General features: G+C 40.6%; 1 protein-coding gene across 1 annotated transcript in view; it reads left to right on the top strand.

Moving 5' to 3' along the window:
- The window catches only part of RYR3 (ryanodine receptor 3), a 509,318-nt gene that overhangs the window by 214,432 nt on the left and 282,526 nt on the right, over positions 1 to 12,360 (top strand). Inside the window, 2 exon segments of the mRNA XM_054565625.1 lie at positions 6,204 to 6,278; positions 8,499 to 8,577. Of these exon segments, the coding sequence (XP_054421600.1) occupies positions 6,204 to 6,278; positions 8,499 to 8,577 (154 nt within the window).

The raw sequence follows: 12,360 nt of genomic DNA on the forward strand, positions 1-12,360 counted from the left end.
TGGACCAGAAGTGGGGTCTGGAGGGAAAGCACAGACACACATCCAGGAAGTGATGTGATGCTGCATAAGCCCCCCCCGCCCCGCCCCCAACGAGGCGGCACTGCCGCTTTCGTGGGTTCCGATAGATTCCCATGAAATTCTAGCAAGGAGCCTTCCCAGAGCCTGGGACCCCCAAGGTGGCATTTGGGGCTTCAGATTATAAAAGAACGCAGTTGAGAGATCGAACAGCCTTGAAACATTTGTGTGTGCCTGGGGAGAAGCAGAGTTCTCCCTCCTCTTTGTTGCTGTATCAGGTTTATCGTTCTAGGAGGCAGTGTCCTCCGGGAACCACCAAAGGAAATGTCAGTGATAGAATTAATTTTGAAATCACTGGCAAGATGACTGAAATAATGATCTAGTGGAACGTTTTTCCTCTGGACCTGGCATCAGGGCACTTCACCAGCTTTGCCCTGCCCCACCCCCACCCGCGAGGCCGTAGGAAATGTACTCCTCCCGCCAGTGGCTGCAGCCTAGGTCGCTCGTGGCGAGGCAGGCCTGCCCTCCCAGGGAAGCCTCGTGGTCTGGACGTCGGCATCCTCCCTGTGAACAGACCCATGCCATCTCCCTTCTGGGACGTAATTCCAGAATTAGCATCAACTAACGGGAAGAGTAGAATTTGTAGTTAGACCCAAATTCTAATCCATGCTCACAAGAGGACCATGGGAAAGTTTTCTCTTTTCCCGTTTGCAAAAGGGAGACAAGAGGACCACGTCCTCCCGTTCTTATTTATTCATTCAGGAAAAATGAACATGAAATATGAAAGTGAGTGCCTCCTAGTTGCCAGGCACTGATAAAAGTGCTGCTGATGTGCCAGAGAACACATCAAAGATTCATGCCACTTGTGTCCATGGTTAGGGAGGGTAGATGCACATCAAAAATAACATGAATTCATATCAGCTAATAAAAAATGCTGTGAGGAAAAAATAAAGCAGAAAAATGTGATAGAGTAAAGGTGATTGTTCTTTTAGAAGGAGCAAGGAGAGAAGACTTCTCTAATAAGATGTCTGAGCACAGAACTAAAAATTGGGTGGGAATGAGCCATGGGAATATTGGAAGACAAGCACTCCAGGCCATGGGAAACGCACGTGCAAAGGCCCTGCAGTGGAGCACGTGCGTGTCGAACACAGGAAGGCCCATGTGGCAGGAGCAGAGGAGCGACAGGGAGCACTCTGGCCGGCGGTGAAGTCACCGGGGTGGAGCGGACCAGATCAAGGAGGGCTGCGAGGACGGCCAGGGAGCCAGATCCAGCCTACGGCCTGTTTATGTATGGAATCTGTAAATAAAAAATGGTTTATATTTAGAAAAAGTTGTTTAAAATAAAGAAGACTATAAGAAAGACCATATCCTGCCAAACCTAAAATATTTGCAATCTGTTCTCTTTTTTTAAACAGTTTTTATGTTCATCTTTCCCATTTTATTTTTTAATTAAGTTTATTGGGATGACATTGTTTAATAAGATTATATAGGTTCCAAGTGTACAATTTATGATATGTTATCTGTATATTGCATTGTGTGCTCATACCCAAAGTTAAATCATCTTCTGTCAGCATATAGTTGACCCCTTTTACCCTTTACTACCCTCACTCCCCTTCCCTCTGGTAACCACCATACTGTTGTCTGGGTTTGTGAGGTTTTGTTTTGTTTTTTTAGTAATTTGTTGCTTTCAGTTTTATATCCCATATATGAGTGAATTCATATGGTTCTTGACTTTTTCTGCCTGACCTTGAATGATATTCTCAGGGTCCACCCATGTTGTCACAAATGGCAGTATTTCATCCTTGCTCATGGCTGAGTAGTATTCCATTGTGTGTATGTACCACATCTTCTTTATTCAGTCATCTTTCAAAGGTCACTGGTTGTTTGCCTGTCTTGGCCACCAGGAATAATGCTGCAGTGGACATAGGCGCACATATATCCCTGCAAATAAATGTTTTCAAATTCTTAGGTAGATACCCAGAATAGTGGTTGCTGGGTCATGTGCTAACTCTGTTCTTAATTTTTTGAGAAACCTCCATACTGTTTCCATACTGGCTGTACCAGTTTACAATGCAACCAGCAGTGAGTAGACGTGCCTTTTTCTCCACAACCTCTCCAACACTTGTGATTACGTGTCTTGTTGATAATAGCTATTATCACAGGTTAGAATAGCTATTATTCTAACAGGGTAAGGTTGTATCTCATTGTAGTTTTGATCCGCATTTTCCTAATAGCTAGGGGGATTGCGATTCTTTTCATACTTCTTTGGGCCATTTCTATATCTTCTTGGGAGCCAAAAAACATACAGTGGAGAAAAGAAAACCTCTTCAATAAATGGTGTGGGATAACTGGAAGGCCATATACCAAAGAATGAAACTAGACTACTGTTTGTCCCCATGTGCAAAAATTAACCCAAAATAGATCGTAGACCTAAATATAAGACCTGATACTATCTGGTCTTTTACAGAGAAAATTTGCCAACTCCTGATGCGGGGCCTTAGAGGCCATGGTGAGGATGTTATACTTCCAAATGTGAGGGAAGCCAGGGCGGGGGGGTTGGGGGTTGAGCAAGAAAGTAATGTGATGTGATTGATGGCCTTAAAAGGATGCCTTGGCTACCATATTAGCTCAGAATATAAAAGGGGGAGGGCACAGCCGGAAGCAGAGTCAGGAGCCATTACTGGAGACCAGGTGAGACAGGGCAGCAGGTTGTTCTAGACTGGTAGCAGTGGCGTGCTGAGTACTTGGCATATATTTGAAGGTGGCACCAAAGGGGCTTTGGGTTGACTGTGGAGTATGATGAGAGGGAGAAGGGAGTAAGGGGGACTCCAAGGTTTTTGGTCTCCACACTCTCCTTATGTTGTCGTGGAACTTGAGTGAGAGAATGATCTTTTCTGCCCTTAGGTTTAACACCTCCAGTTTTCCCCCCATTCTGCAGTCAGGGTTATCTCCCTAAGGTACAGTTTTGATTGCAACACTCTCAAAAACTTACACGAGCATCCCCTTGGCTCTCGAGCAGTCAGTCATAGCACTCCTTAACCTAACCTCCCTGCTTCTGTGTCCTGACTTGTTTCCAGCTGTTTTTGTTCCATTGACCCCAACACTGATCAGTGAACTAAATGTCTTCCAGTCCCCACGTATACCTCATACTTTCCACCTCGAGGCCTTTGCCCATGTGAGTTCCTCTTTCTTGCTATTGTTACCCATCAACAGTCCCAGAAGAATGTTACGGGACTTTTATAAGTAGACTATGTTATAGTCTACTTTTTCAATAAAGCTCTTCTTTAACATCCTATTTACCCTCCTGGTGTATTCCAATGCTCTTCAATTCTTTTACCAGGCATGTTGTTTCTATTTGTAACATGATTTTTTTTAACACACAAGTCTTATCTCCCCTACCAGACTATACAGAAGGACACAATATAACATATGGTTAAGTACCTTGTCTTTGTTAAATCCCAACCCTGTACTTCGAAACTGTACAACTTTAAGTAAATTACTTCATGTCTTTAAGCCTCAGTTTGTGTTGCTGTTAAATGGAGATAATTACCATAGTTACTTCCCAGCACTAATTAAGAAGATAAAATGAGTTGATTCATGTACAACACTTAGTGTAATTCTGTGCCTGCCATATAATTAGAGCTCATTTAATTCCAGCTATATGAATTCACCTTCACTGAGGAGCTGAGGAAATATCTTTGTATACTATTTTCCTGGTGCTTTGTACACTGGTTTTGCACACAGTAGGTTAATGAATATATTATGAAAAGTGGAGCGAAATGAGCTCAAGTTCTGGAGTCAACTCCGAGTTCAGTTCCCTCTGCCACCACATCCAGCTGTGTGACATATGGAAAGACACCTTCCAAGAGCTTCAGATTCCTCACATTTGAAATGGCAAAACCATTTCTCACTTGAAGGGTTATGAGAATGAGCTATGATGGTCCATAAAGTACCTGATGCACAGGTGTGCCCCACGGTAGCTGTCACGAGGATGATGATGATCAATACTTCTGTAGAGAAGACTCCTCTACACTGATCACCCTTCTAGCGCTGAAGCCTGATCATTCCTGAAAGCAATGTTTCTCAAACTGTGATCTCTGGGCCAGTAGCATCAGTGTCATGGCCCCGGAACTTGTTAGAAATGCAAGCTCTCAGGCCCCACCCCAGGCCTGGTGAAACAGACACTTTGAAACGGAGTCAGCTGCCTGTGTACATCAGCTTCTCAGAAGCACTGCCTTAACAGGAGGAGGAGCCGGGAGGTGAGGAAACCTCCAGGGCTACGATGTCTCATTCAGTCCCAGTTGTCATCATAAGAAAGGACACAAGGGCCAGATGTTTCCAGCAGTGCCAGAGAAGGGGAGGTGCACAAGCTCTGAATTGCCACCTTTTGGGGTCAGCGACTCTTGACTCTGTACTTAGGATTGCTCACCAAGTTGACAGAAATGAAGATGGAGTGGAGAAAGATGTGACCCATGGTCACACTAGGAAATATCACTTAGTCTTTGGTTCAGTTGGAGACGTGGGACTGGTGTGGAGAGCAGACACCCACAACATAAGCCGTTATGAGCTATCAGTTAACTTGTGATAATACGAATGTACAGTGAAAATATCAGTTGGACTGACAAGATGTGAAAATTATTTAGTATGACTAATTTTAACATAAGCTGTTAACACATTTGTATTGTAAATACAGGACCTAAAGTTAGATCGAATGATTTCAAGCGATTTGGAAATATTGTGAAGAACATTGAATTCCTCCATAATATTAAAATCTGGAGAGCACTTAAATATCTCCATAGCCACAGTTATATATAGTTATATACACACAGAGAGAGCTATATATAGTTACCAGCTTTTTTCAAACATGATACCGCGTTTATCTTTTTTCTTTTCTTAGGTTCATTGTATGACATGAAAAATCATCTCTTTGAAAGAGTGATTCTGTTAATCCAAATGGAGTGGAAATAAAATTACTCCAGGCTTTATTATCCAAACCTCTGCCTTCCCCCCCGCCCCCACCAGCAGCTCTCCGTCTGTTGCTCAAGCTCCGGTGGAGGGTGAGCTCAGGAGAGGAGCAGAACCTCAGACCAGCCCCTTTGGCCGTGGGTCTGCAACTCTGAATAAAATGTGCTGCATAAAAGGTGCCCTTGGCATTTAGAAGGAAAAAGGAAAATGTTATGATTTCTCTTTATGGTTAATTTTAATCAGAGGCTTTGAATTCTCTTTTGGAGTGTATTTGGGACAGGGGTTTACATGCAAATATCTTTCCCTCCCAGGGATGTGTGATCAAAATCATTTGACTGTCTCTGGGGAGTGGTTAATATGACAGGGAGAGATTTAGGTAAAACGTTGAAAATATTGATGCCAAGGAATTCTAGAATTTTCTGTAGATTCAGTTTTCCATGTTAACTACTCACCTATAACTTGAGTAAATAATTGTTTTTGTCTCATTGAGATATTTTTATGAGAATCAGGCTACGGGAAAAGGAGAAAGCAGACACCGGTGGCTTTTTTGTAGGCTGCCTCTCCCCTTGTGCCTCCCTCTCCTCTGGTTGGGCTGCCACTGAGTGAACAGCCACAGTGGAGCTGCCTGGTGAGGCAGCAAAGGTGCCTAGAGGTCTCTCCACTGAAGGATATATTTCTGCATAACTTGCCTTTCAAAGCCTCAATGTCCACTGTCTCTCACTGGTGAGATTTGGGTTAACAGGACCCATTTAAGTGAGTGGGCAGAAGGCACAAGAGCCTTGAAGGGAAACGACCACAAGTCACAGAATGTGACCCTACACCTGCCCCCAAGCCGCCTTTCTCTCGCTAGGCTGTAGTTGCATCACATTTGTTTCTCTCTCTCTCATTCTGAATGCTTCTGAGAAGTTTCAAAGGAAGGTAAGCAGTACCTATCTCGTCTCCATGCTGCTCTGGTAGAACAGCTCTGGGTTTCTGCTGACCCCAGGCAGGGGCCGTTTTGCAGAAGAAGTCTGGCCCCACACCCCCTCTCCCAAGGATGTTGCATGACTGTGGTCGCAAGTCTTCCCCCGCCTGTGGGCTGGCCACTCTTCTAGAATGAGTTCTTTGGGAGCTTTGCAGTGTGTCTTTTCTTCGTAGTTTGTCTTGTAGAGTTCTCACGCTGCTTTGCCTTGAGAGAGGCCATAGCCTGGCCTGCACTGACATTTTCCCCTCCTTCCCCACAGGCAGCACAAGGAGGGGGGCACAGGACTCTGCTCTATGGCCACGCGATTCTCCTGCGGCACTCCTTCAGTGGAATGGTAAGTGCGTCTGGGTGTCTGCTTTTACCATTCAGGGAGGATGGGAAAGATAAACAGGGGAAAAGTACAGGTAACCGGCAAGTGTCTAGGTCAAGTTAGTACTGGGAGGCATGGAATGTAGATAATTGTAGCACATTATTGTCTTGGCCTTTCCTTACAACTTACCTCAACTTGGAATGATATATTTGCATTTGCATAACGTCCAACCACCCTCTTCCCCACTCCATGAGGAAAAAGGACTGTGTCTTTTTTATCTAAATCCCACCACGTACAGTACCTTGACACACTAGATGCTCAATAAAGATTTGTTGAATTGATCAAATAAACTATGGGATTACTGACTGCTTGAGTACACAAGGGTAACTAGCATAGAAAAAAAATCAATCAAATAAGATTTTTGTGAAATTTACTAGCTGAAGGAAATGGGTTGGTCCCCCTTGCCTTCTGTCCTGGAAGAATTTGAAGATATTATGTTAATCAAGATGCATGAGAAAGCTGATCAAGGTACAACAAATTAGGGATCAAGAACCAGAATTTACCCAAATGGTGATAACTTATGTTATCTTGAAATTTTTTTAACTTGAAATTTATGTAACTTGAAATTTTTTTCAAATTTTAAATAAATTTGTAAAATACATATATTGCATATCTTTGGCAGGAAGCATTAAGAAGAATCGTTATGATCTCAATCAACTATAATATGTGCCGATTCTCATACATTGACTCCTAGTCCCTACATGTATCATTTTCACTTACTATCAGTGTAAGGAACATTTGTATTCTTTCTCTGGCTCTAATGGAAAGCTGTTACATTCATTCAAGACTTCACTTTTACATATTTACACCTGCAGCACACTGCAAAGTTCATCCCAGAGCTTAAACTATCAAATTGGCAGCAGGAACAGCAGCTGCCTCTTAAATAATTTATTTATTGCAGCATTTCTTTGCCTGAGCACTGGTAAGAAGTTGACCTTTTCAGCTTTAACATTCTCCTGTTGTAGTCCTTCATGGCAAAGGACAGAGAACAAAAATGACCAAACAGAAGGTTACCGAAGCAGGAGATGGAGACATTTAGAAAGTGGGGAAACATTGTACCCAGACAATCTCTAGAACTGAAAGATGATCATTGATCTTTAAGAATCTGGTGCTTATCCATAAGGGTTAATAAAACCTTAATGCCTTTCTTTTTCTACCTATATACAATAAAAAAAACCCTCAAACAGTATATTCTCCTGGCCTTGAAAACTCAGGCTAATGTCATGGTAGAGATAGGAAAGCTTATATTATCTGTCATTAGGCTTACTGCCTTTCTCAAAAATCCCACTCACAGTTAACATAAACCCTATACTGCTCATTTTAGGAGCATCTCTGAGAATAAAGGCTATGAGATATGACTGTGTGCAATGCAATGATTCTTCATTTTCCTGCTGCAGAGAACTAGGAGTATAACCCAGAAAGCACGTTCCAAGTGCATGTCTGCCTCCCAGGCTAATTCTAAGGTCAGACACTGTGCCTTTCAATGGAGGAGACAGGGAGCAGCCGGGGGCTTTTTTTCCTTTATTGATTTTAAAAGTCATTGTTAAGTTTAACATTCACATGTATTTTTGTAATTGAAAAAAATATCTAGACATTATCTGAGAAGTTTTAAAGCTCACAGACCATTTGAAAAACAAAAAATAAATAGAAGTAGGGGAGTCATCATGGTCTCTGCCATGGTCCAAAACTTACTTCTCTTATCATTTGGTATAATTTGCTTTAGCCTGGTTGCTAGGCATTTAAATTTTGCATACATGCTAACTATGCAAATATACTGTTTTATATTAATTCCATGCTGCAATTAATGGTAGCATTCCATAAAACGAAGTACCAAAGTTTATCAGTCCTTCTATTATTGTTGAGCATTTATGTTCCATTTATATTGTTTCCAATTTAAAAGTTTCTCAGAATATCTTTGAACTAAAGCATATTTAATATTTCAAACCTATTTCTGTAACAAATAGTCCCATAAGTTAAGTCATTGGGTCATCAGGTAAGAACACCTTTGAGGTTTAAATATACTATAAAACTATATTTCAAAAGCATTATAATTATGAACAAGATAAGCCCTTGTCATAGTAGCTCAATGTTGACATTGACAACTGGGAGCCAAATGGCAGTGAGATGCCAAGATCTGATGGAGAGTATGACTTCACTAGCATGTTTCTGTTTCACGTTTCACAGTACCTAACATGTTTGACCACATCAAGATCCCAGACAGATAAACTTGCCTTTGATGTAGGTCTACAAGAACACGCCACAGGTAAGTCCACATTCCCAGATCTCCTGCTCAGTGGGATCTTGGGCTAAGGACTCTTGAGAAGGATAATGAATACGTTGTTCATTTGGGAGTCCAAACCAACTAACCAGTGGGGTCAAGAAAAAGATCTGATAGAATTTTGGAGAACGTGTGATGGAAAACATAGGAACCAAGAACAGGAGAGTATAGTGCTGTAAGCATAGTCTGCCATCCTGAAGGAAAAATACATTTTTTATGGTGAAGTACTGAAAATGAGTAGTGAAGTTATCCTGGATAAGAACCAACAGTAATGAATAACTGCTAAAAAACACAGAACAATAGGGCTTCAACGGTGAAGTGTAGTGTCTAGATCACAGGAGTTGTCCCATTCTATTCTGCTGTGAAGCAGAATATTTCTAAAACAACATATTTTCAAATGTTAGTCAATGACATCCACCCTCATGATTTTTACCATTCCAGTGCATCACCTTTCTTATCATTTACTTTGTTTTTCTTTAAATTTACTTACTTTTATATTTAAAATTTTAGAGACAAAGGTTATATCATTGCTATAAGTAGAAGATTGGTATTGCTTGCCATAGAAGAAAATATAATGAAAAGGTCATTAAATAATTATAGTGATGTTGTCAAATATTAGAAAGGTATTAATGAGATAGAAGCTCCAAATGTAAAACTTTTTCTGATTGAATTAGAAGATTTAAAGGAGTAATAAATAAAAAGTTCTCACTATATGATTTAATGTTTAATTGTTCTTTACCACCATTGCTATACATCATATTTTTTTTAGTTTAGTCAAAAATATTGACAGTCAAGATAATTATGGTTATTTATTTATATTATTTTTATAGTATCAAAGAAGGGTCTGAATTTGCTGTGGGTTATTCCAAAGATCAGTGGAGCAGTGGATCGAAACTGAAAGGCGGTGTATTTCATCTCAGTGAAGGAAGTCGCTTTGTAATATCTGCAATCATCCAGCAGAGCAACAGCTGGCCTTAGGGTGTAGGGAGCTCCCTGTGGCTGGAAATATTCTTGGGCAATCTGATCATCTGTCAAGGGCATTACATATGGAATTTCTGTTCAGTTTAGAGGTTGGGCTATGTACCAGTTAGGATTCTTAGTTGAAGACAGCAGAAACCGATTCAGGTTAATTCAAGTAGAATGAGGATTTACTGGAAGAATGTTGGGTAGAACCTGCTTTAAAGCTGAAGCCCCAGACTTGGAACAGGGGCAGGAACAAAGACCAGGGAAGAGAAAACAACCTCGGTCACACCGTAGGAAGTCTTCTTGGATGCAGTCCTGAACATCATAACATTTTCCCCAAAATAGGAAGAGATTTCATTGTTGGGTAGCCAAAGAACAAAAGTCCATGTGGGTATTCTAAAACTGTCAGTAGTGTGATTTTACAGTTCATGTAGAAAAAAAGCTGGAGTTGAAACCATGTGCACCCGCTGTTTCTGCATTATAAACAGTGGTGTCTAGGAGCGCCTGAGGAGAAACTCTTTCTCTCCGCCTCTTCTTTTTGTACAAAGTGAAAAAGTGGGCCTGTCTCAGCTCATTATGTTTTTATTCCCTAAGATAAGATTATATTTGAATTTGACTTGAGGTTGCTTTGTTTTCAGTTGAAGTGTTATTCTTAAAATATACTTTGCTCTAAGGTGTGTCAACATCATCTGAAAATTACCAAATGAGTGAAGTATCACACTTTCTGAATGTAAATTGGCCTCTAATATAAACCAGCTGTCAGTCTTGGAGCATGTAATCAGAAAAGTTATATGTCATTCTATCTACATCAGTAAAATGACTTTAGACTTTTTGAGAGTTGGGAAGAAATTGACCCCTTTCTAGTCATGTGTTCAGGAAATCTACTTTATTTAAATATTACAGACTCCAATAAAAATAGAGGGAAATTGCATCAGATATTACTCTATCCAGCACTCTTTTCTAAATTCCTAAAATCAGGCACGGTATAAATTCCGTTGACAGATGAACACATGAGTCAAACCAAGTTCAAATTGGCTGATCAGAAGCAGCCAATTTGGCAGAAGACAGGTGGGAGGGGGTTGACCTGGTGTTCATGAAAACCAAGAGCCTTTTAACATAATTTATTTTACCTCTCTCACTCGAATCCATTTCATATTCTCCTTGAAGAAGCCCAGCTTGGTATTTGTGAGGGAGAAGGAGAATGCATGTATAACTCAGATAAGTTTCAGTATTGCCTGGGGGAGTATTCTCACTTCTGGAAGAGATGCACTCAGAATTCAACAGTACCATTCTGTTTCTTACTGGGCCATTCTGTGGATATGCCTTTGGCTCAGAAACCTCTTCTGAGTTGAAAACAAATCAATGCTCAATACTTGAGTTGATCTCGGGGAAAACGTGAGAAGTTTGAAGACAATTTCTTGAACAATTCTGGAATCCCCCCTACACAGAGGATATTAAAAAGTTTGACTGACTGACTTAAAAGAACTGGTGATCGCCCTGGCCAGGTGGCTCAGTTGGTTGGAGCATCATCCTGTGCACCAAAGGTTTACAGGTTCGATACCCAAACAGAGCCCATACCTAGGCTGTTGGGTCACATATGGGAGGCAACCGATAGATGTTTCTTTCTCTCTCCCTCTGATCTCTCTCTCCCTCTCCCTTTCTCTCTAAAGTCAGTGAACATGTCCTCGGTCAAGGATTAAAAAAAAAAAACAACAACAACTGCTGATCATTTTTCCCTTGGATTTAGTTAGAATTCTTTCTTTTCTCCTTTTAAGGGTTTCTGCTGTTTTGTTTTTAGCATTTAGACACAACTTTAAAATGAGACTTAGCAGGAAATAAATATGAAAACATGGTGCTTTTAGTGTTTTTCTTTTATGTATTTTAGGGTCATCAACTGGCCCATATCCTGTTGATTCTGGGAATGGCCCTCACCACTGCACTCTTCCCAGGAGAGGGCAGAACAAGTAGACTCCTCCTCCATGTGCCTGTTTAAGATCCACTCTATCCCAAGCACCCTTGGTGGGCCAGAGCCCACGATGGGTATAAATATCGTTTTTCCCTGAAAATGTAGAGGTTAACCTACCTATTGTCATGAAATTTTAAATCTAATCAAAATAAATATAATTACTTAATCAAAGTCATACCTATACATAGTTTAAAGAAGAATCCTTTTTCGCTTATTGAAAACATCAGCCTCCTGCCTCTCTCTGGAGCATCTACTTTCAGTTCCTATACTATTGTTTACCACTTGTTTATGAATAGTATAGTATACTGTTTAGTTATTCTTTCCAGATTAGGTGTTACCTACTGATGTTTCCAAATGAATAATAAAAAATAACTCGATGTTCCACTCTTCCTTCTTTCTACCCTCCCAATGTATTTACATGTAACTACCAAATCATTATTAACTGTTTCTAGTTATGTAACTGAAACTTTTATTTGCTAAATGAGACTCATCCTATACTATGCTCAGTTCACTTTATTGTATTATTTTGGAATTTTCCAGTAGTTAGTAATTGCTTTATTTGTTTGTTTTATTTTCTGTGACCCAGTCATTCATTCATTTCTGAACTATTCCATAGAACTGAAACTCTCCCCTGATTAGATTCAATCATAGGAGCTGTTCTTTCAGTTTTATCTTAGAAATACCCACCATCATCCAGGAAATTCGCTTTGCCTCTCCCCTAGATTCTGTGTTTCCCGGATTCCTATTTTTCTCCCTTTTTGGTTTACTGCCTCACTTTGGTGGAGCCCATTATCCAATAGCTTTTATAGAAAAGATTCAGGGGAGGTAAATTGTCATCT

This window comes from Pteronotus mesoamericanus, unplaced genomic scaffold, assembly GCF_021234165.1.
Source record: "Pteronotus mesoamericanus isolate MK-2021 breed Mesoamerican mustached bat unplaced genomic scaffold, CSHL_Meso_final contig_164, whole genome shotgun sequence".
Taxonomy (NCBI): Eukaryota; Metazoa; Chordata; class Mammalia; order Chiroptera; family Mormoopidae; genus Pteronotus; species Pteronotus mesoamericanus.